This window comes from Doryrhamphus excisus, chromosome 18 (genome assembly GCF_030265055.1).
Source record: "Doryrhamphus excisus isolate RoL2022-K1 chromosome 18, RoL_Dexc_1.0, whole genome shotgun sequence".
NCBI lineage: Eukaryota > Metazoa > Chordata > Actinopteri > Syngnathiformes > Syngnathidae > Doryrhamphus > Doryrhamphus excisus.
In genome coordinates this window covers 15,989,149-16,015,695 of record NC_080483.1, presented here as the reverse complement: position 1 = coordinate 16,015,695, position 26,547 = coordinate 15,989,149, and the positions used below count along the sequence as shown (strand labels likewise).

At 39.3% G+C, this 26,547-nt stretch overlaps 1 protein-coding gene across 4 annotated transcripts in view; it reads right to left on the bottom strand.

Moving 5' to 3' along the window:
* mdfi (MyoD family inhibitor) overlaps window positions 1–26,547 on the bottom strand; it is a 44,910-nt gene that overhangs the window by 10,351 nt on the left and 8,012 nt on the right. For all 4 annotated transcript variants that reach the window (XM_058055081.1, XM_058055080.1, XM_058055083.1 and 1 more), the window contains one exon: window positions 12,721–12,855. In XM_058055081.1, coding sequence (XP_057911064.1) covers window positions 12,721–12,855 — 135 coding nt within the window. The remainder of the gene's footprint in view (window positions 1–12,720; window positions 12,856–26,547) is intronic.

Below are 26,547 nucleotides of genomic sequence, written 5' to 3'. Positions count from 1 at the left end.
AATGTTCATCCACCGAACTGTAGAATTCGGTTGGAATGCTCACTGCTCTGAAGTTTGTCATTTAATCAAACGATTAAACGATTAAAGGACAAATGATTAAAGGACAAACCTTCTGAAAGTTCTGATATTAATGATCGGGTGCAATTTTTCGTGGGCAAAGGACTAACCGATCAGATGCTGGCCGTTATTCCAATGTTCATCCACCGAACTGTAGGATTCGGTTGGAATGCTCACTGCTCTAAGTTTGTAATTTAATCAAACGATTAAACGATTAAAGGACAAACGATTAAAGGACAAACCTTCTGAAAGTTCTGATATTCATGATCGGGTGCAATTCGGTGGGCAAAGGACTAACCGATCAGATCCTGGCCGTTCTTCCAATGTTCATCCACCGAACTGTAGGATTCGGTTGGAATGCTCACTGCTCCGAAGTTTGTCATTTAATCAAACGATTAAACGATTCATTTCATGTTGACAAAGGCGTGGAGCCTCAGCAGAACACGTGTGATGCATGATCCCTCATACGCGGCTTCATCAAGAACCATCATTCATCAACTGTTAGATCGAACCGCATGACGCCGAGCTTACTTTGGCAACGCTTTGTCAAACAGAACAATGCATAGTCACATCCACCAATGCCAAATTTAACTCCACCGTGCCAAGAGGAAGTTGAACGTTAACTGTGTCGAGAAGCAACGTCAAGTCCTCAGCCGCACTGAACCATCACATAGTCGAAATGTGTGTTGTGGTTAGATGAATTGGTGTGGACGCCGTGTGCTCCACGGTACCATTTCGTCAGACACACTTCCAAACGCCAGGGTCTTGTCAGGTTGCTAGACTGTGTCAGTAACTTGGAAGTACTACCATGGCACCGCCAATGCCAAAAAGCACAAGTATAAGTGCCCATGCATATTTCAACAATACAAAAACACGCTGTGTGCGACGCTCGCAGGCGTGGTTGCAGAAAGACGTTTGGTCTGCCTCTGGTCTCCACCTGTCAAACAGGAGAAGTGGTAGAACATGGATGGACGGGATTGTTGCTAGTTTCCTAGCTGCAAGCCCTCTTCTTGCTTTCAGTACATAAACTCCACAATGTAACACACATGTGCCTTAGTTATGTTTGATTCCAGCTAAGATTAGCTTGTTATCGTTGCTAAAATTGTTGATCACCTCAACAAGACTGCTTTTGTATGGAAATCTAGCTGAATATAAGACAGGCGTGCTTTACCAATTATAGATTTTTTAAAGTTTCATTTGTAATAGTGAAAAATATCATAATTAAATATGAAATAGGCTGCACGGTGGAAAAGTGGTTAGCACACAGGCCTCACAGCTAGGAGACCCGAGTTCAATTCCACCCTCATCCATCTGTGTGGAGTTTCACATGTTCACCATGTGCATGCGTGGGTTTTCTCCGGGTACTCCGGTTTCCTCCCACATTCCAAAAACATGCTAGGTTAATTAGCGACTCCAAATTGTCCATAGGTATGAATGTGAGTGTGAATGGTTGTTTGCCTATATGTGCCCTGTGATTGGCTGGCCACCAGTCCAGGATGTATCCCAGCTGTCTTCAGGCGAGAGGCTGGTGGCCAGCCAATCACAGGACACATATAGACAAACAACCATTCACACTCACATTCATACCTATGGACAATTTGGAGTCGCTAATTAACCTAGCATGTTTTTGGAATGTGGGAGAACGGGGAGAACATGTGAAACTCCACACAGAGATGGATGAGGGTGGAATTGAACTCGGGTCTCCGAGCTGTGAGGCCTGTGTGCTAACCACTTCTCCACCATGCAGCCTATTTCATATTTAATTATGATATTTTTCACAATTACAGACAGACAAACAACCATTCACACTCACATTCATACCTATGGACAATTTGGAGTCGCTAATTAACCTAGCATGTTTTTGGAATGTGGGAGGAAACCGGAGTACCCGGAGAAAACCCACACGGGGAGAACATGCAAACTCCACACAGAGATGGCCGAGGGTGGAATTGAACCCTGGTCTCCTAGCTGTGAGGTCTGCGCGCTAACCACTCGACCACCGTGCCGCCTTATAGTAAAATTATACACAATAAAATAAAAAAAAATCAGAAAATAGACATTGAAATAATAATGTACTATTTCCTGTTTTGATTTAATTAATTTAATTTTCCCATTGGGAATTTTACTACACGGTCTGGTTATTTTCTAGTCTATGCTATAGAAAAAGGGAGGCAGACAAACACATTTGCCGCCAAACTAAACCCATAACTCAAAAAGAAGAATGCAATGAAACATTATGGCAGCATTACGCAGCTCTTTCTAACTCCTATTTTCATGTCCTGAAAGCATATGACGTCTAAAGCCACGGTGAGGCTTGGCAGTGCCGGTTCGAGTACAACAGATGCGCAGACCATCAAAGTGGAAGCCCTCCCAAGCACACGCACTGAGAGTGTGGTCTTAAACGCTGGCGATGAAACATGACTGGCAATAAAAGCGTCTGTTCGATAACCGCTCCGAGACAGATAACCCGACCAGGACTGTTTAAACTGGCTCGCGTCCGCCGTCGCACAACCAATCCACTGTTATTTAAGATTCTTTTCATTCAGCGTTTTCTAACTTTGCTCCAGATGTTTGGCAAGCTCCGCGGCCAGTGTGTGCATGCGCTTCCATAGCGAGGAAGGAACTACATTTAAACTCCTCGAAACTATTGTAAAAGTCAACACATGCTGCTGCTTTGTCCGTTCTGCTTTTTCTCCCTCACTTCATCAAGCGGCCCCGTGTACCTGTCTTCATGAAGCATTTCGGACAACAGAGCTTTTAACACCGTGAACCCGCCAGGATGTATGTTGGTGACAGATGAAGGGGATTGCATCCAGCAGCGGAATGGTGCACACGCCTTGGAAGTTTGCATTGTCCTGGAAGGACTTTGAATTGTCGAGTTAGCGTGCACGAGTGTATGGAGGACCAAAACTGCCAAAATAATAAATAAATAAATAAAAAAAAGTGAAAAATAAAAAAAAAATGAAAAAAAATCAAAAAATTAAATACACAAAAATAAATATAAATGGAAATAAAAACAAAAATAAAAAAATATATACATAAATAAATAAGTAAAAGCAAAAATAAATACAAAAATAAAAAACAAGATTCAAAAATTAAAAATAAATACAAAAATAAATAATAATAATAATACATTTTATTTGTATAGCGCTTTTCAAGATACTCAAAGACACTTTACAAAAGAATGAAGTTGAATAGAGCAAGTAAACAGAATAAAAGACACAACAAAATACAACATTCATTGGTTAAAAAAACGGGGCATATTTCTAAATGTAGAAATAAATACAAAAATAAATATATAAATAGAATTACATATCAATAAATAAATAAAAGCACTCTGCTCTCATATGTATTTATTTCATGCTGCAGACAATGTCAGCTTGAAATACAGAAGGAAAAACTATTCAAATGAGGGGGCGGTCCTAAGTGTGTCTTGGCTTGAACTGTTCGCCTATTGGTTGATCGACATGCGAGTGCGAAAATCGACTAGGTATGCCTGCAAACAGCCACAGCAAGAGGAAGTCACCACATCACTCTCAATGGCGGTAAATATGGCTGCAATCTCCAGGGATCTCCGTTTGCTAGCAGATATTTCGGATAATGCTTCCCCGGATTACCTGCTTTTCCGGGTGGAAGCCTTATCGGAGCCTGATCTCTCTCCTCCCCGACGGAGCTTTTTCGCACTGACATGTCGATCAACCAATAGGCGAACAGTTCAAGCCAAGACACACTTAGGACCGCCCCCTCATTTGAATAGTTTTTCCTTCTGCATTTCAAGCTGACATTGTCTTCTGCATGAAATAAATACATATGAGAGCAGAGTGCTTTTATTTATTTATTGATATGTAATTCTATTTATATATTTATTTTTGTATTTATTTCTACATTTATTTTTGTATTTATTTTTAATTTTTGAATCTTGTTTTTTATTTTTATATTTATTTTTGCTTTTATTTATTTATTTATGTATATATTTTTTATTTTTGTTTTTATTTCCATTTATATTTATTTTTGTGTATTTAATTTTTTGATTTTTTTTTTCATTTTTGTTTTTATTTTCACTTTTATTTATTTATTATTTTGGCAGTTTTGGTCCTCCATACGAGTGCTTGACTATAGCAGGATCCGGCATGTAAACAGACAAACTCATAAAGGCCAGGAGTCAGGACTGTCTCCAAAGAGAGTTTGAGGTTAGAGCCACTTGAGCATACAAATATATGCACGCATGAACACGTGAAGACAAAAAAAAAACACACACAAAAGGTCCCTTTGTCTGAAATTTAGAAAGGGAGTGAAATGAAGTGAGCAAAAAAAAAAAGAAGGAAGAAACGGTTCGGTGTTTGTAGATATCTGGAGCAGAAGGACTTGCACAGGCGTGACTCATAAACAGTGATTCAGCAGCGGTTAAAAATAACAGCAACTTCAGGAGACGGATGGTGTTGACATGATGACATTGGGGAGCGACATGTGCTGCTTTACCCCAATGTTCAATAGCAGGCGCATTTATTATGCTATATTATTACTAATTATTATGCATGAAGTGCCAGGCCAGAATGAGCAATCAAATGAGTCACAAACGGTAAAAGAACACCATGCTAGTCCTCACACACCCTCCTTATTCACACACCCACACCCTCTACCTCCTTTTTGGGTACATTTCAGCTACCCTGTACTTAGCCCGGAGACGCGTTCAATTCCCGATTGGAACCAGTTAGCAAGATAACTATGTTTCATTAAGTTGGTGAATTTGTTTGAAGCACTAAGGAGCTTTGTAGAAAACTAGTAGACAACCACAATGTATCTCACCTGGCATATTATATGTACATTCATTCATTTTCTACCGCTTATCCTCACGAGCGTCGCAGGGAGTGCTGGAGCCTATCCCAGCTGTCTTCGGGCGAGAGGCGGGGTACACCCTGGACTGGTCGCCAGCCAATCACAGGGCACATATAGACAAACAACCATTCACACTCACATTCATACCTATGGACAATTTGGAGCGGCTAATTAACCTAGCATGTTTTTGGAATGTGGGAGGAAACCGGAGTACCCGGAGAAAACGCACGCATGCATGCGGAGAACATGCAAACTCCACAAAGAGATGGCCGAGGGTGGAATTGAACCCTGGTTTCCTAGCTGTGAGGTCTGCGCGCTAACCACTCGACCACCGTGCAGCCCTATACTACATTGTGTTTACTGAAATTCCACATTTTGGTTACTGCGATTCTACATATTGTTACTGTGTAGGTTATTGTTTTTGACATATATTTACACTGGGCGGCACGGCGGTCGAGTGGTTAGCGCGCAAATTGCGCGCGATTAAATTGTTAATAATCTCCATGTTTATGTTTGCCTATAGTTAAAATACACCTAAATAAAGTTAAATACTGTATATTGCCCTCTGTCGCTATTCCGTGGTTAAAATTTCACGGATTCACTCAAATTTTTTTTCAAAAATATATGAATTAATAAATTGAATACCGCCTATTACTAGTCTAAAATATTATTGCATATTGAAGCAAATCAAACATCCATTCAGCTCCATTAGGAAACATGTTACCTCTTATTTATGCCCTTAATGACTTATTTACTCTTATTATGGCAACTATATTGGCTAATACACGCGTAAAGGTGGCAATATTGTTAATTGTTATTGATCCGATATTGTTAAACAACATATTTAGAAGGTCGTGAACAGGTTTTCTATGCTCTAACTGCAAAAATATCCCATCCATAAATAAGAAATCCTACATGACGTGTCATATAATAAACTGTATGTTATTCTTCATAGATATATTGAAACGGTTGCTGAGGCTTGTTCTTGCCTGAGGAACAGTTTTCGTCATATGAGTACCAAATGCTCACTTAAGATGTCAAAGAAACAGTGAACCGAAACAACCACGCTGCAAATACTTACAGTATTACAGTATTTAAACATGGTTTACTGCAGTAGTCGAGTACTGACCTCCTTTTCGCAGGCAAAGCAAACACGCAATGTATAACCTGTGAGAAGATGTGTCAGTGTTCTATTATTCTTGACGACTTGTTGAAGTATTTACACACAACATGTGACCGGTGTGCCGTTTGACTGACACGTTCGTGCCTGCACATGTCGGACAGCGGAGTCTTTTCTAATCCAAGAAAATCACAGATGTTAGTTCTGTATTTTGCGATGCATCGTGTAAAATGGCCAACTACACTTCAAGGGTGATATTAGCTGGCGAAAAAGACCAACCATTATCCAAATAAGTACATTTTCTGGAAGGGCTTTTCTTGTGATTTTTGACATTCAAAACTATTCATTTCAACCTAGCAAGTACAGTATTTTTTTTGTAATATTTGACCCACTTGAGTGAATGCCACTTGACAAGTGAATGGAAATATTGTGCAAACATAAGAGGAAGAGGGTTAGGCCTGTATTCTAGCCAAGAATAAAAAGACATTGGGCATGCAAAAGAGACATGACACACAGCAGCATTTTTTTCATAACCAAAAATATTAACCCACCAAAGACGAGCCTTCGTTGTCGCAGCTATCTTAAGGCTGCTTTCACACCTTTAAGGGGCGTCTTGAGCAAATTACTCTCATTCACGTGATGACACGCTAACCGCACACGTGCTAGACATATTTGGTAAGACCAAAAAGGGGGAAAAAAACTGCCATTAAAACTAACTAAAGGTGCTAGTGTGAATACAGCAGTGGTGTGCAGTCAGGGCCAGCAAGGCTTTCTCTGCTGGCCTAACCACTACCAAAAGCACTGACCTGTAGTTCAAAACAATCAGATTTCTGCTTCAGCTTTTATGTAATCTGCCCAGGATCTTCAGAATCAGGGGCGCTGGTCTCTGTCACATATAAGATAAGATAAGATAAGATAAGATATGCCTTTATTCGTCCCTTAACCCTTGTATTATGTTGCGGGTCAATTTGACCCGTTTCAGTTAAGGTTAACAAGGTTAACTAGCATGATTTGTTAACCCTTGTATTATGTTGCGGGTCAATTTGACCCGTTTCAGTTAAGGTTAACAAGGTTAACTAGCATGATTTGTTAACAAATCATGCTAGCATCATGGTAGTTAACCCTTGCATTATGTTACGGGTCAATTTGACCTGTTTCAGTTTTTGTGTTAATGACCCTAGATGAGGAAAAGTCACAAAATTTCATGAAGAAAAAGAAAGGATAACCAGTACTTTGGTCAACACAAAAACTGAAACGGGTCTAATTGACCCGTAACATAATACAAGGGTTAACAAATCATGCTAGTTAACCTTGTATTATGTTACAGATCAATTTGACCCGTTTCAGTTTTTGTGTTCATGACCCTAGATGAGGAAAAGTCACAAAATTTCATGAAGAAAAAGAAAGGATAACCAGTACTTTGGTCAACACAAAAACTGAAACGGGTCAAATTGACCCGTAACATAATACAAGGGTTAATGGGGAAATTTGCATTGCACAGCAGCAAGACAACAAAATCAGTTAAGCAGTCCAAAATACACAATCTCTGGATGTTGAGGGACTGTCTTGGCTGACACGTCACAAGAACATTGCATTTGAAGTCGGGAACAGTACCTTTGGATTGGCAGACCGGGGCGGTGGTCCCCCTTTTCATCACACTCCTCAGCCTCCCTGGGAAAGTCTATTCCAGGGTGCTGGAGAGAAGGGTACGACCGTTGGCCGAACCTCTGATACAAGAGGTCCAATGCGGTTTTCGTGCTGTTCGTGGAACACTGGACCAGATCTACACCCTCACGAGGGTGCTTGAGGGTGCATGGGAGTTTGCCCAACCAGTCTACATGTGCTTTGTGGACCTGGAAAAGGCATTCGACCGTGTCCCTCGTAGCGTCCTTTGGGGGGGGGGGGGGTGCTCCGGGAGTACGGGATTGGTGGCGCGTTACTACGTGCTATCCGGTCCTTGTACAAACGGGGCAGGAGTGTGGTTCGCATTGCCAGTAGTAAGTCGAGCCTGTTTCCGGTAAACGTTGGTCTCCGCCAAGGCTGCCCTTTGTCACCGATTCTGTTCACAATTTTCATGGAATTTTCACAATATAAAAATAAGAAATATAAACAACCTAAGTATTAACAAATTAACAATTTTACCCAGGGTTATATACAAATACAGTTTGCAAGATAATATGAAATTAAATATATGAACAAATGCGAGTTCCCTGACCGGGAATCGAACGCGGGCCACAGCGGTGAGAGCGGGTTTTTTTGTTTTTCTTAGACAGTCAAGCTTCTGATTCGACCCTCGAGGCCAGCTTGCAGGCCCCCAGTTCTGATTGGTTGATCAGGGCAAAACTGTTCAACAACGTAAGTTGTTGACTGAGGAGGAGGCCACCTCTCATGAGCAGATTTTACTTTATTTTACTTTATAAATTTTACTTTATTTTACTTAATAGGTTGAATATTTTGTCATGTTTTGGTCTGAACCTTAAATTTACCCCACACTCTTCCCCTCCCGGTGTACTCCCATCATCACAGACTCAAAGTTGCTAGCAGTAATATAAGGCAGACATAGTATTGTAGTAGTAGTAGTGACTATGTATTCGGAAATAAGGGGACGTATGGTGGTAAAATATCGTCGTTCCGGCAACACTCTGTGTGTATGGTAGTGGCTCTGATAAAGAGACTATGACTGACGAAAGGGCTCGTTCCGTTCATGCCGTTGTTCTATGCATCAAGATGATGACACCAATACACAAAGTGAACCATGAAATACAATGTAATGTAATGTACTGTATTTAGGCAGGCGTAATTATCAAGTTCATTTTCATTTACTGTGTAATTAATCCATTTATTATCATCCCGGGCCTAGTGCCTACAAGACCGTTTTTTTCTGAATGAGAAATATTGTCATATTTTAGTCTGTTTATATATCAATAAGGGTAAAAAAAGGACAAGAAGGATGGGGAAAGAAGAATGATATACACTAAAATTTTCAGGCCATATTGTAAAAGACTGTGGTTTTATTTGAGGCCATAATTTGAGGTACATCTTCACGGATTTAGGATACTGCGTTTAATACCTCAGGTTATTCATCAATAATACCTTCCCATCTTGGAACTGGTGCAATCTGTACTGAGTACTTGTAGCAAACGAAGTATCCTTGAGTAGAATTTCAGCACTGTGGCTAGCCTGTAACAGGAAATGTCACCATCTCGCCAGATTATCCACCAAGGACGCATTCAACACCGAGTGATGACAAGATGCTTAAAATAAACACGATATCTGTCATCGTTTTTGCTAAAGACATCGTCATGCGTTGTCAGCGGGAGTGTACAGAAACTACCAGTTTCCTCGTTAAAGTACAGCATGGATCAGGAAGTAGGAAGAAAAACTGCATTTTTTTAATGTTGGTCTTGTGTAATAAATACTAATGTGTACCCGCATGAAGTGAATTACAAGTGGCATTATTTCGCCGTCAACACATGGGCATCGTGCTGTGTCTGTGACGTCAAAGCATGCAGTCCATGTTCACTGACATCACTAACAAGGAGTGTAGAAGTCTGACTCACACTCATATGCTAACAGACACGGGTTCGTCACGGGCTCCGGGCCAGACACATGCCCGGGTTGTGATGTCATCACAGAGAGACACAACGTCAGTGGGGCAAAATCTTGCGTTTTTGCTTCTGGTTCTTCACGCTCATTCCCACGTAAATAGCACACACATCTAACATCACCGTGACCTCAGCATAGACCTGAGTCATTTGATGTGTCTTTACAGCACTGAAAACATTCCGGAATCACATGTTCACCTGGGAAAAGTCTGGACCAAGCCCACGTTGCATAACACTCTGCACGCCATTCCATAGATTTTATTGGCATGTAAAGAAAGTCAGAGCTACAGGACTCAAACCAGCACCATAATAGTCCTAAAAGTAAACACGCACACATACGTACGTACGCAGCAGACAGAACAGGTAGAGGCAAAACCGCCGACCGAGACAGCAGACATTCACACACCCACTCACCCACTCGCCATTCACCTAGTTGTACGCTTCCCGACTGTGCTGCGGGTCAGGCGGTTGCCACAAAGTAGCTATTACCAAAGGGCAGGTTCGGATGTGCGTGTCGCCCGTCACTGGATTCCAGGAAACAAATGCACAAGCTTCACTAACACCAGCTCAAATAACAACTTACTCAACCTTCTTCCCAGTGGCTCGTTTGTTCTCCAAGGGCAAGGAAGGCAAATTTAGACAATGTGAAGCATTTGGATTTTTTTTTTAAGGGTGTTAGACGCCAATCATCAAAAAGACTTACTGTTGCTTCATAGCTGTGGGTGTTATTACTGTGGACCCAAGTCAGCAAATGACACAGTAGAGCTATTGGGTTTACATTTGCCTTATTTCAAACTGGAACGAGAGCAAGACAAATATACATCAATGGTGGCGTAATGGCAGCATAATTGTGCAACCTTTGCCTTTGATACAGTGGGCGTAGCCGAGCTCCACAGAATGGGAGACAGTCTCTCTGGCTGACAAGTTGGACTTGCGATACAAGGGAGGGGAAATGGGCGGCGGTGGTGCTTGATAGCAATATGACTCACGAGGGAGGACCAGGTGTTGCGGACATGCAGATCAAAAAATAGTCTGAGCGGTGCTGAGACTCCCAATAAGAAAAGCAAAACTGGTCCTCGTGAGGGAAGCCACAAACCTGACATTGACATGCACTAACGCTCAAAAGTTTGGGATCACTTGCAAATTTCTTTGTTTTCCAAAGAAAAACACATTTTCATGCATTTCACAAACAATTTTCACAAACAATGAAAATGAATGAGATGATTTTCAAAGAAGGATGTACATTTTTGCATAGAGGCCTACTATCAACAACTGTCAGTCCTCTGCATCAATCTCCTGGTATGGCTGCTAATCCAAGTTCATCATTTTATAAGGCTAACAGATGATTAGAAAAGCCATCTAAAAAATCTAAACTAAAACTAAAATCTCTTACCATGCTGTTAACTACTCCCTTCAGAGAGCATCACAAACTGGGTCTAACAAGGACACAAAAACGATGCACAACTGTGCAAGAAGACAAATATCTGAGAGTGTGTAGTTTTTATCCATTTCCCAAACAATGAAAATGAATCAGATGATTTTCAAAGAAGGATGTACATTTTTGCATAGAGGCCTACTATCAACAACCGTCAGTCCTCTGCATCAATCTCCTGGTATGGCTGCTAATCCAAGTTCATCATTTTATAAGGCTAACAGATGATTAGAAAAGCCATCTAAAAAATCTAAACTAAAACTAAAATCTCTTACCATGCTGTTAACTACTCCCTTCGGAGAGCAGCACAAACTGGGTCTAACAAGGACATAAAAACGCACAAAGCACAAAAAAAAACACAACTGTAACTGTAACTCTGGAACATATTCACATTTATGTGGTTTATTCTTCTGACCCAGATATTTGATTTTTGATCAATACAGTAAAGTCTCGTTATATCGATATCGGTTATATCGAAGTACTGCTTATTACGATACTATTTTCATTTCCCGGCAAATTTCTAGTCTTTTATGATATAATTAGTTCCGTTAGTACGATACCCGGTTATTATGATAATCCGGTTACTACGATGCCCTTTTCATCTCCCGCCAGCCAATTTGGTCTGCTTATATCGATACAAAAGCAGCTTAAATCAATCTTTGCTTAAGGATTTCAATACCAAAAAAAGAACACGGCGAACGGCTGCTTCCAGTCAACTTTATTTTTCACACTTCCACCACCAGAGCGCAGCACACACACGCCGATTCCCGCACTTCCTGGTTCACAGGTCATGCTCAACCCGCCCCACATAGCTGGCCAAACACATGCCTGCAACAGAAGAACCAACTGACACAGCATACACACCTATTCCAACGAAGACACAAGCGTACAAATACATGTATTTAATTGTGTTGTATTCAGATATCTTTTTATCGCTTGCAATAATCACTGTTTTTCATATGTACATGCTGGCGTTCACGAACGCAGTTGGTTCTTCAAGTGCATTATTGCCCACTTTTAATGCAGTTCGGCGCAGGATCGGATATATCGACAGTCCGGTTATATCGATATTTTTTCCGACTCCCGACAATATCGATATAACGACACTTTACTGTATTTGCAACGTAGCATTTTAATGCTGTTTAAATGACATATAAAGCAGCAAATAGTGACTACTTCCTTAGCAGGTACCAAAGAAACCAAAAATGAGAGGCTGCCGGAAGAGACTGTGACATCAGACATGTGGCTTTCAACCGATTAAATCTAATATTTAATTAGGATTCATATTGATTTGACTGATAATATAATGTGCCGTGAAAAATTAAATGAGACCTACAAATGGAAGCACATTTCACAGTGGCACTCACATTTACCTAGCGTTGTCAAGGTAACGACAAAACGAGTTTGCATTCACCCTGGAGTAGCAAAAGGAAGAAGAAAAGGAGGGAAGTGTGCTGATTTGGACGCTAACTTGTTTGTGTACAGAAATCAGGAACTTAAACCATACTTGGCTGCCAAGGTGGATTTTTCTGCAGGGCTATTTGTTAAAGGTCAGGACAATGTGACTCATTCGACCTGATGATATGTAATGGAAACACAATTCTCACTCGTCTCGCTCCATTTGTGCGTCTGTGTTTGAGTGTGTGCGTGAGAACGCGCTATTTACTCACTTGTGATACTCCTGCTGGGTGTTGTAAGTTCCGAGTGCGAGAGTCTGCTGTTACACTTGCCTCCGTCCTCGCTTTGTGACCTCTGCGGGTGATCTGACCTCAATATGAGGGGCTCAGTGTAGATGTTGGCCACATCTGAAAAACAAACACATACACGGTAAATAACATTAAAAAGCATTAACATTTAAAATGAACTTTATTTTGAAGGTGATTCTCATCTCTTTCTGCATGCGTAGCTGCCGTTCTTGGCCATATCTGGATGATTAACAAGCCGTGGTCTCCGCTGGAGTAAACATGCCAACTCTTGTGTTGTTCACATCCACACGCACTTCATTAATTTAAAAAGCAGTCTTGCTGACTTCAACAAAGCAGAAGATTTTGTCTGTGTTGGTGCGCTTTCTGTCCTGGACTTGCATCTGGAAGTCGTTATAGCCAACCCCCCTGGGACTGTTCAGGGGTCTCCGTGCACATTTGTGTAACCTGAAATCTTGTGGCTCTATGAGGTACGTATGTGTGTGTTAAAATCATATAGGAGGAGAACACATAATATACATATAAGTATAAAAAAAATACATATACAGCATGGTAGGGTGTTTTATGTGTTCACTGGCACCACAGGCTCCTCTAATGAAGCTGTTATTATGCACACACACACACACACACACGTATGTGCATATACACAGCACAGAGGCCTTCAAAGCAGGGCAAGCTAGGGCCTCTGAGAGGTGCAGACTCATTCCGAGGCAAATGGGTGCCAGCTGGGTTTGATAAACACACACATACACTCACGTATGCACACACACACACGAACCAAACCACGTCCTGTGCATGGACTCAACACTTCCCGGCTATGTTTATTTATTTTAGCTACTCCAACTCACTTCTCTATCTGTTTTCCCGTCTCTGTCCCTTCGCCTCTCACCTTGAAATTCACATTCCCCTCCACCTTCGCTTCAAAAAGCTGGAATTGCCTAAGTTCACACTTCAATCTATGGAAAGTCTTTGCAATGCTGTCTCAGTTGGAGTTGCAAAAAACAAAACAAAACTGCTGTCAAATAGACACATAGCAATATGAATATATTGATAAATGGCCATAACAGGCAACAATACAGTGTTTCCCCAACAATTCTATTCCCCAATGAAATGTAACTATGCTACGCTGTGTGCATTTGTGTCAGTTCTGTCAGCACAATCCCCCGCGCAACCCACACACAGACCGTTGGAATGGAATCTATTGTATTACACTAGTACACTATGTCATAATCAAAGCCACTTCATTGTCATGCCTGGATTAATTTTGGCAAATGAAACTACTGTTTTGGTCAAATTCCATGCGTCTACATTCCTCAACATTCACTTCAAGAGATATCATCAAAAATGACATGTAGATCAAAATTAGGGGTAAAAAAAAAAAGAGGCAAAAAACAGTGCAATTACACAAGTACTACCTGCAATACCTCATGATATCTTTTAAAAGAAGCGGAGGAAGTTGAGTTAGAGATGCGTTCATGTATTTAACAGTGTTTACTGTAGAACAATACAAACTGGTAATATCGAAATATTGGTGAAATAATACAAAATATATTTGGACTGGCCACAGATCGGTATCGACCGATACCAGTGAAGAAGAATGATATCGCCGATCCCCTCCACAGATCCTCCGTCCCTGCTGCAGCATCCAGAACAAGCATGTCCGCCGTGTGTGGGACTTCCAGTCTTTGTGAGAGGGATAGTGCACCCTGCAAAACGCCGCCACAAAAATGTCTCACCGGTGTGGCGATTTGAAAAGCTTTATATTGGTGCGGCATTTGGGGCTGAACACTGGGGGCAGGGTGTGCGTCGGACTCCGGATGATGGTGACGTGATTCGCCAAAGAAAGTGTTCAATTCAAACAGGACGCCCGTATTTATTGACAAATGAGTGGTGATGTGCTTTGGCACATCATTCAAATAACTCAAATAACCGTCCTGTAATTTTTTCGGTTCATGTTTTAAATCAATAAGTTAATAAATAAGTCATTAAAAATTGCTATATGTCATTAAAAAAAAACGCTGACACAGCAGTGGCATGACACAGTAGCTCCCGAGCAGCCCACTACCACAGCTTCAAAAAATCCCAGTGCAAACCCTGCGCTGCCAAAAGAGCATTATGGGTTAAAAGGTCTTGTGAGTGAGTTCTTGAGAACTAAACACATTCCCACTAAAGCCCTCAATGCCATCCAAGCAGGCCCTCAAACCAATTGCTCACTGGCATCAGCATCAAACCACCAAACCGCTCAACCTCAGAGCCATTACCAAGATCTAAGAACGATGAGTCTCTAATTCGAATCAGACCAGAACAATCAAGAAAGGCTGAATTCAGAGACCCGGCTGCATTGCTTACATGAGTTTGTGTGTATGCGCCATTGTTTGTTCACATACATGTTCTCATGTGTGCTTGCAGCGTGTGCTCCTGTGTGAGCCCCTGAAGGGCAATGCAGAGGAATTTAGTTTCCTGGTAAACACGGCTATTAAAGCAAAAACATATGGATAACACACACACACACTGATACACGGAGGCTACTATATGAGCAGATGCAAATGATGTGATATATCCTGAACTAGCAGCAGGAGAGCACAACTTCCTGTTCCTCTCACTGGGATCTCAGCTGGCTGCAGAAGGGCAGAATTTCACACCATCATCTACGTAGTCATTCTTTTTCAATTATCATTTTCCTGTTCAGGGTCCATTCATGTGGAATTGTCTGTCAATATGTACCACAATAATCACAATCATTAGAGGGTGCGAGAGTGGTTGCCTCCCAACCTGAAGGTTGTTGGTTCGATCCTCCGCTGCCGAACCCCAGTTCTGAAATTCATTTATCCAGATTTGCAACCAATTAACGACTGTAAATCCAATTAATCCATTCTAGACACCCAGAAGAATAAGACATTTTATATTCAATTTTATATTAAATAATAAGGTTTGCATGGAGGCTGCATGGTGGTCGAGTGGTTAGCGCGCAGCTAGGAGACCCGAGTTCAATCCCACCCTCGGCCATCTCTGTGTGGAGTTTGCATGCTAGGTTAAAAATGTGGAATTTCAGTCAACAAAATGTAGTATAGGGCTGCACGGCGGACGAGTGGTTAGCGCGCAGACCTCACAGCTAGGAGACCAGGGTTCAATTCCACCCTCGGCCATCTCTGTGTGGAGTTTGCATGTTCTCCCCGTGCATGCGTGGGTTTTCTCCGGGTACTCCGGTTTCCTCCCACATTCCAAAAACATGCTAGGTTAATTAGCCACTCCAAATTGTCCATAGGTATGAATGTGAGTGTGAATGGTTGTTTGTCTATATGTGCCCTGTGATTGGCTGGCCACCAGTCCAGGGTGTACCCCGACTCTCGCTGGAAGACAGCTAGGATAGGCTCCAGCACCCCCACGACCCTTGTGAGGATAAGCGGTAGAAAATGAATGAATGAATGAATAACTATAATATCACTTTGATGCATTTTATGGTGCAAAAATAACCTTTTTTGTACTAGAAACACTGCATGTAAGAAAATAATAACTCTCTTTTCAAGTCTTACTGGACAAATAAATAAAATATAAGAAAAAATATAAGAAAAAAAAACAACCCAGGACAGCCAAGGCAGGACGTGCAAAGTGAAAACAGGACATTTGGTCCCCCAACTTTTGGGTATGTGGGTATTTGAGTGCACATTTAGAGCGAAACGTAGAAGAAGAGATACGAGTGAAGCGGACCAGAATGTTTAGTCATGTTTAGCAGCATAAGGTCAGCAGAGATGTTGCAGTAGTTTCGGCTTGGCCAGCGTTAATAACTGGAACTGATTGAAACCGCACACAAACGGTGAGGATTCTGACTAGAACAAGCGAAGAGAAAACACACCACTTCAGCCATGGCATGTTTTTTTTTTTTTAAATCAGAATCCAACAATAAGCAAATCCATCCCTGTGTCAGTATGCACATATTGAAAACAAAAGTGCAAACAATTGTCTAGCAAACACATGAACACACACACAACAAACACATGACCGTATATCACTGCACTGGGCCATGTCCAAAAGCAGACATTATAGCTGTTAAGGGAATAAAACTGTGTAAGCTCATTAAGACTAAACCTGTCTGCCCTTAAAAGCCTTAATTGTGTTACTTTGTCTCTGACATTTGTCTGCCTCGAGTCTTAACAACCATTACACTGGCACACTTGGTTTGAATTCGTTACATTCTGTTTGCTGTTTGTTTTGACTCTTTCAGACAAGCACAACTCAATCGGAGAAACAGCCTGCTGGGAATTGGGAATGAATTTCACTCTCGTTTGTAACGATCTGACACATTTGTAGGTTAAATAAAAGGCAAATAAAGTAAAGAAACAAAAAAGTGTTTTAATTTTCGAAAAATTTTTGCTTTGATTCTTTAGAATGTTTTTCATTACAACAAGCATTGCGTTTGCACTTCAGTCTTGGTAGACATGATCCCGTACCAGCTGAAAACATGATCTTGTTATGGGTTACAAACTTCAGAGCTACTGGATCTGCATTGAAACGAAAATCAACCGACCGACCATTTTTAAAACATAATGCAACAGAATGGCATTATACGTACTTTTCGAAAATAAAAACACTTTCTTGTTACTTTACTTTATTTGCCTTTTACTTAACCTACAAATGTGTCAGATGATTTTGTTTCTTTACTTTATTTGCCTTTTATTTAACCTACAAATGTGTCAGATGATTTTGTTTCTTTACTTTATTTGCCTTTTATTTAACCTACAAATGTGTCAGATGATTTTGTGTCTTTACTTTATTTGCCTTTTATTTAACCTACAAATGTGTCAGATGATTTGGTTTCTTTGCTTTATTTGCCTTTTATTTAACCTACAAATGTGTCAGATGATTTTGTTTTACTTTATTTGCCTTTTATTTAACCTACAAATGTGTCAGATGATTTGGTTTCTTTACTTTATTTGCCTTTTAATTAACCTACAAATGTGTCATATGATTTGGTTTCTTTACTTTATTTGCCTTTTATTTAACCTACAAATGTGTCATATGATTTAGTTTCTTTACTTTATTTGCCTTTTATTTAACCTACAAATATGTCAGCTGATTTTGTTTTACTTTATTTGCCTTTTATTTAACCTACAAATATGTCAGATGATTTAGTTTCTTTACTTTATTTGCCTTTTATTTAACCTACAAATATGTCAGATGATTTTATTTTACTTTATTTGCCTTTTATTTAACCTACAAATGTGTCAGATTATTTTGTTTCTTTACTTTATTTGCCTTTTATTTAACCTACAAATGTGTCAGATTATTTTGTTTCTTTGCTTTATTTGCCTTTTATTTAACCTACAAATGTGTCAGATGATTTAGTTTCTTTACTTTATTTGCCTTTTATTTAACCTACAAATATGTCAGATGATTTTGTTTTACTTTATTTGCCTTTTATTTAACCTACAAATGTGTCAGATGATTTTGTGTCTTTACTTTATTTGCCTTTTATTTAACCTACAAATGTGTCAGATGATTTAGTTTCTTTACTTTATTTGCCTTTTATTTAACCTACAAATATGTCAGATGATTTTGTTTTACTTTATTTGCCTTTTATTTAACCTACAAATGTGTCAGATTATTTTGTTTCTTTACTTTATTTGCCTTTTATTTAACCTACAACTGTGTCAGATAATTTAGTTTCTTTACTTTATTTGCCTTTTATTTAACCTACAAATGTGTCAGATGATTTTGTTTCTTTACTTTATTTGCCTTTTATTTAACCTACAAATGTGTTATATCATTTTGTCCGACCCTGTAGAAGAGCCCAGCAAGTCCCAGGTAAGTTATGCTAACACTACACTACAGAAACAAATAGACTTCCAAACATGCAGCAGCAATTCTCCAATCGATACAACAGCAACCTCATGTAAACGACACAGACATGAGTTTCTTATTTTGGGGGAGTGAGAATATACGTACATCTGTAAAAGAGTTACAGAGTCCTTGGTTGAGGAAGGAAATGCTTCTTCCATTCACCACAGAAAACATAACACAATTCACCAGAAAAGCCAGAAAAAATGGGAATGCTGAGAAAAAAACATTTTGCAGAACTGGCTGTCTTGAGAATACTGACGCCGATTTAAGGGGATTCAAATAACATCAAAGATGGATCAAGTCTTCAGTTGCATCAGACAACCTGAATCGATAGCAGATAAGCCATACAAATATGAACCCAAGACTGCATTATGTTGACGCAGTCTGTGATTAGTTACCGTGTTTGTGTGCGTGTGAGAGGGAATGTTTGCGAGGAAAGAAAGCTCACACATTTCAGTACTTCAAATATGCTGTAAAAATGCCCCAAATTGCACCTTGGTTATTTCGATCTCGGTGGGAAACCAAATTAGACCGGCCTCAATGAACTTCTGTGCCTAAAAACAGACAAGCAAGCACACGGTTTCATCGAAAGACGACATGGGGGAGACATACTCTGAAACAAGCATGGGGAAATCAAACATTGACCAATATTTAGACTCTAGCTTATTTTTGGAGAAAGAAACAAATTCATTTATGAATGTATGTAAATATAATCATGGCTGAAGTATCCAAGCGGTGATGACTCCATCGTAGCCCCGTATTGAAAGTCCTTACTAACATCCAACACGCGATGATTTAAGACTGAAAACCAAAACCTGGTTCCAAATTGGTAGTTCTTGGGTAGGTCCTAAAAGCAGACATAGTTTTATATGCAGTCTGCCTGTATGTTTACATGCAAGCGCCATCACTGAAAAAAAACCACAATGAAATGCCTGTGAAGTTAATTCGTGGGACAATGATGTTGTCAATCACAAATGGTCTCCTAACTGTTCCCACAATATTGGAGGCTATAGAATTAGGATTTGGGGGGAATATTGTAAGGAGTTTAGGTCCAAGTCCTGATTGGCCTTCATTACAGACATTAATCACAGGATTAATTAAGTACATCTATTTATCTATAGCAGGGCTCTACGTTAAAAACAAAAATGACTTGCCCATGGGGAATCCTTAAGGTGAGAACTACTTGCCCGAACTTGCCCCATGTAAAATGAAAAGTGCCATAATGATATCATATATCAATATATGCTGATAATTCATCAGATAATAGTACTGATGCATTGTATTTGGAGGAATGTCTGAAAATTTGTGGAGATGTATTTAACATACATCTCCACAAATTTTCAGACATGATACCTTACACATGGTAGTCGTAGTAAGCAGTGATATTTATAAGTTGTGCACCACAATGAAACATTATTGAATAAGACACATTTGTGTACTAGTAAAGTGTTTTTAATCCAGAAAAAAAATCCTCAATGGTAAAAACAATAATTTGTGAAGCAAAGGTGAGAAAAATACACAGAGAAACGGAAGCGCTAGATTTTGTAGCTTGTGCAAAATCAGCACTTTGGTATTGGATCTAAATCGGTGGTGTTTCATTGTGACGGCTTTAAATTGTCACAGCAATGTGATTCACTCACCTAATTGCCATCATTTGATTTGCTAACCGCTAATAAAATACTTGTTTAGGAGGCACCGTTTCATCACTTTTTGCTGTTTTCTTTCACAAGTTGTTGAAGAATTAGACGACGTTAGCAGGGACGCCATGATAGATGTTTTCCGAGTAAAACGATTGCTGATTGGTTGATCGCGAACTAAACGGGTGTGGGTAAAACGCGGATTGTGGATTACAGACCGCGGTCTAAATAAACGATTCTGATTGGTCCATTTCAAGATTTGCAAGGATTGGTTTGCAAATTAGCATCGGAATTACGCAGTCCGTGTTTTACCAACACCCAACAAATACCACTTAAAAAAAAACTGCATACCAAAGTACACTTGCCCGACGGGAATATCACTGATTAGATTTACTTGCCCGAATTTTGTTTTAACTTGCCCCGGGCCATCGGTACATCGTTATTGTCGAGCCCTGTATAGGTTAATTGACTCGGACGTGTGTTTGGATACTTTTGTTTGTGTCGATAAACATGATGTATAGATGACCAAATAACTATGTAACCTATAAATTAATGAAGTAAAGATGAAGATTGTATTAGTTCTTAAGAGAGGCTGTACATTTACCCGGATTGGACATTTTTGATTGCTGTTTTCTGCCATTTCTGGAACCCAAACAAACTAACAATTAAAATTTGTCCCTCGCAGTATTTTGTGGTTTATTTCTCCTTGGCTATATTCTCAAAAAGAATTCATAAATGATCACTATTTCTGAGTAGAACAGGCGTAGAAAAAAAGGAAAAAAGAAAACATGCATATTTAAATATATTGTACTTATTATTGGCCTAAATGAAGCCTTTTCAAGCATAAACATAGTAAATGATTCAACTAAATGATCTAAAATACAAATACAAAGCTGTAATTGTAGTACTGTATTCTACAATGGCTACTAGGTATCGGCGTTCGGGGAGACAGACACTACACTCCTCACCAATGTTCCCTGGGGAACATATTTACTGTGACACTGCTCGGTCTTATGGCTCTTATTCTATCTACTATATCGGGCAGGGTTCAGCAACCCACGGCTCCAGAGCCGCATGTGGCTCTTCAGCCTTTTTGTTGTGGCTCCCTTTGCAATGCTCAAGTATTTTTTAAACACCCGAATGGGGAAAATACACTTCTTTGTAATGAGTTTTGAAAAAAAAATCTGACTTTCTGTGAGATGCAATACTAGCAAGAGTATTCGATCACAACACAACCTTTTCTCCTTTTTTCTCTCCCAAAATTCTCTCCAAATCTGGAAGTCAATCAAAATCTTGGGAGACTCGCAATTCGCTCTGGATGTGAGCATGTCACTCACATTCTCAATACCTGACGCTGTCATTAACCTATGAGTTGGCCTCCGTTACACATGCACACTGCACGTCTATTCATTGTATTCTGCTGTTAAAACTTCAAATTAAGAACCATTCAAACTTCTGAAAGTTTATATGTTATTGTTTTTAAACTATGTTTTGTGGCTCCGGTATATTTTTCTTTAGTGAGCGAGGGGGTAAAATGGCTCTTTTGATAGTAAAGGTTGCCGACCCCTGATATAGGGTAACACGATTGTAAGGAAATATGCCAGAAGTACGCTGTCCAACAAAACGAGAAACTGTCTATGTTATCACATTTATGTCTGATATGACTTATTTTCTTATTTTCTCTTTTGATATTATGGACTGTGACTATGAGTGTTATTTTATGTATTGTGGGCTCTAATAATGTTATAATACTGGAAGATTGTAAAATAAAAAATAAAGAAAAATATAAAATTCTTAATATCGATTGTTACGGTGACTGAGTGGTTAACCCACAGGCCACACAGCTAGGAGACCCGGGTTTGGGTTGTTTGTCTATATGTGCCCTGTGATTGGCTAGCGACCAGTCTAGGGTGTACCCCGCCTCTCGCCTGAAGACAGCTGGGATAGGCTCCAGCACCCCTCTGCGACCCTCGTGAGGATAAGCGGTAGAAAATGAATGAATGGATGGACTTTGTGAGGGATGACCGTATTTGATGATGCATGAGCAAAAGAAAAACTCATATATTTTTGGTATCGATTACAATAAAGTTAATATAAAATGTGATTTTATTAAAGATATTATGCATTCAGTCGTATAATAATCAAATCATAATCTAATAATACATCTTTTAAAACCCCAAACAAGCAAAGTACTGACACAAGATTATTATTTTGCTAATTATTTTCTATAATTCTCCTATTAAAATCAACTAATCATAAAAAGACTAAAACACAAAGCAAGATAAAAATCAACAGAAGAGAGAAGTGGGTCAAAAACACGAGGAAGACGAGGAATTGAAAAAAAAATAAAAGAACCCGGCAGATGCCAGCGGTGAAAAAAGAATGAGGAGTGAGCGTATGGAGCTGAGGGTTTCCTATATAAACAGATAGCCTCATTGCATCTTCATGTCTGAGAGAGACAGCAGCATTCCCAACAGTGAGGAGCACACATCTGTCAAAACACAGCACCATTCCGTGGCCTTGGAGCCACTGAGGGGAGCTTCACTTGCTGACAGCAGGAAAGGCTGTGAACACATTGAGAGATGACTATGTGGAGACAAGATAGTATCGCTATCCCTCTATTGTGCAGGGTTGGTGTCAAATTCTTTATGAAACTCTTTTATTCAAGCATAGAAATTGCTAAATGAAGTAAAATACAAATATAAGGCATTCAGAAGACGCATTCAAATTATATTTTGTAGTATTCACCACTGGTCACTAGGTGTCAGTAATGTTACTGTTTGGAGAGGCAGACAATCACCACACTTGACCACCGGAACAACAATAATAAGAACATCATAATAATAACATAATCGTGATGATAACATAGCCTGCATAGTAGTCGAGTGGTTAGCTTTTCGGCCACACAATCAGGAGATTGGGAAGACCTAGGTTTGATTCCCCACTTGGGCATTTCGGTGTGGATTTTTTTCCCAGCTACTCCAGTTTCCTCCCACATCCCAAAAACATATTAAGTTAATTTGCGACTCCAAATTGTCCATATGTATGAAAATAAATGTGAATTATTATCTATATGTGTCCTGTGATTGATGGCGCCCAGTGGACGGTGTACCCTGCCTCTCGCCCAAAGACAGCTGGGATAGGCTCCAGCATAGCCGCGACCCTCGTGAGGATAAGCGGCATAGAAAATTAGAAAACGGATGGATGGAATAACCCAGCCGTAACCCAGCTACCGTAGAGCTAAAAGCTAAAACTTAACTCTGAACATCTGACATCACTTCCTGTCCACCACCTACTAATCTCCCATAGCAACATACACGAAATAAAGAGTTTCATTTATGTCTTATATGGCTTATTTTCTGTTATTGTATCTACTATATTGAGTAATATATACATTGGGTAATTATGCTAATTATGTCAGGTTTTCTTTTATCTAACTATGAAAATATTCTATTTATTATAAGGAAGCATACTTCTTCGTGGAAATACACTTAACATGGTTTGGTCTGGAGCTAATTACCCACAATAAATAAGGGATTACTGTATTGATTACTGCACACGAGTTGCTATTGCTGGCAAATAACCTTCGTCAATCTGTGCTTAGTTGGTTTCAGATGTCATTAATTTCTTTCAACAAGAAGGTGGAGTCGGTACTGTCGCTCCGAGATAATCCACTTTGTCAGTTCCACTTTTAATATGTATGGAGGACCAAAACTGCCAAAATAAAAAATAAATATAAATGGAAATAAAAAAAATATTTATGTATATATTTTTTTATTTTTGTATTTATTTCCATTTATATTTATTTTTTTGTATTTAATTTTTTGATTTTTTTTGTCATTTTTGTTTTTATTTTCACTTTTATTTATTTATTATTTTGGCAGTTTTGGTCCTCGAAATGCAGAAGGAAAAACTATTCAAATGAGGGGGCGGTCCTAAGTGTGTCTTGGGTTGAACTGTTCGCCTATTGGTTGATCGACATGTGAGTGCGAAAATCGACTAGGTATGCCTGCAAACAGCCACAGCAAGAGGAAGTATACAGGGAGAAAAGTATACATTTACCGGGACAATATCTTCTAGCAAACGGAGATCCTTGGAGATTGCAGCCATATTTACCGCCATTGAGAGTGGTGTGGTGACTTCCTCTTGCTGTGGCTGTTTGCAGGCATACCTAGTCGATTTTCGCACTCACATGTCGATCAACCAATAGGCGAACAGTTCAACGCAAGACACACTTAGGACCGCCCCCTCATTTGAATAGTTTTTCCTTCTGCATTTCGAGGACCAAAACTGCCAAAATAATAAATAAATAAATAAATAAAAGTGAAAATAAAAACAAAAATGACAAAAAAAATCAAAAAATTAAATACAAAAAAATAAATATAAATGGAAATAAATAAAAAAATAAAAAAATATATACATGAATATTTTTTTATTTTTGTTTTTATTTACATTTATATTTATTTTTTTGTATTTAATTTTTTGATTTTTTTTTCAAAAAAAATAAATATAAATGGAAATAAATAAAAAAATAAAAAAATATATACATGAATATTTTTTTATTTTTGTTTTTATTTACATTTATATTTATTTTTATACTTTTATTTTTATACTTGTATTTATTTATTTATTTTGGCAGTTTTGATCCTCCATAAATATGACTAGCAACTGAAGACAAACATTTGTTAGAGATAACATTTCTTGTTTAGTAAATGAAGTGAGCGAAAGACACATTTTCTTTTTCGTATAATCACCCCCTGCAGGCCATTCAAAGAATGACATGTTAAAGGCATATTAACACTGTCTTCATTTGTCAGTCCTATTTAAGTATCATTATAACATCCAAATACTAGTTTAATATACACAAATATGCTGACAGGCCATCCTCAACGACATAGACCAATTCTTTGTGTTGTATTTGTGTTCTGAACGCGTCTTTAAGCATGACATCATGGCGGTGGCCGAACAAGTCTTTGCACAAGTTCTTAGGAAGTCAAAGCGACACGCTGTCATGAGCTGTTGGGGCAAACAGCGAGAGAAAACACTTTTAATGTGTGTACTGGCAAGGCAAATATCGGGTACATTCTTGTACGTGTTGCGTGCGTGCTGTCAGATGTGTTTTTCAATGTAGTTATGCGTGTTGTGTTGCCCCACAGTCCTGCGCTTTCTGTTGGAAGAGGGGGGACGGGGGGGGCGGGTGGAGTAGCGCACTGAAAGCGGGGCCTTGTTGGCCTCGATGCTAGCCTGACCAATCCTCTCCGCCCCGCCCTGGCTCACCTTCCTACCCTCAACACACACACACACAAACACAAGCAGTCAGGCGGACTAAGTCGAAAGTCGTCCCAGTTCCACTTTGTGAAGGATTCCTGAGGGTTTTGCACAGATCAGTCAATGAAACCACAAGAACATGTTGAGACACTGTCCTGCTTTTTAATAACTCAAAAAGGCTTCCCTCGGGTATTATCATTACAGAGGAAGTTCTGTTTAATCCCACAATTGTACAATTAGACGTAGCGGATTGTAGCCAACGCGAGTGGCGAATATAATACAGTAACCATAACACATCGGCTGGGGATGAAAAGGTTTTGTTGCGTCATGGCAACATGGCAACTCTGCAGGCTCTCCTAACCTACTCTAGCGTACTACCTACTGTACACAAGACCTGCTGATCTACAAAAAGCCAACATCGAGAGGACAAGAGGCATTAAAATTGGAGTTAAATCAATTAAGTATTAAGCAGTCTGATTTCCGCCAACCACTTCCTATGGGGTCATTTTCCTGAATGTGGAACCAAAACATTGAGACATTATCTTACATTAACACTGAATGAAGTCATGGAGCCAGTATTATGAGTATAAAAAGTTCTCCTCCAATTCCGTGTGGAAGTGGTAAGTTTTTGGCTTAAAAATCAATACATTTGAGGCAAGCAGCTGTCTCAAGCCATTGCAGCATAAAAGTTGTGCAATGTACTATAAACAATAAATAATTGGAGTGTAAAGTATCTATGTATAGGTGTGTTATTTCATGTCTACAAGACTATAATGGTAAAAACCGCATTTAGAAAGTCAACAGGTTTCCTTCCATTTTGACATAAAATGTTCTTGAGCCCCCCCTAAATAATTTTATATTTTATATTGATTTAAAAAAATTTTTTATTGATTTTTTATTTTTAATTGTATTAATTTTTTTTAACAAAAAAAAATCTCTGACTAATTTTATATAACAGGGCAAAAGCAGGCTAATAAGCAAGCCAATAAACAGGCTAATACTAGTCTACTACTACTACTAGTAGTAGTAGTAATAACCAGAAGAATAATAA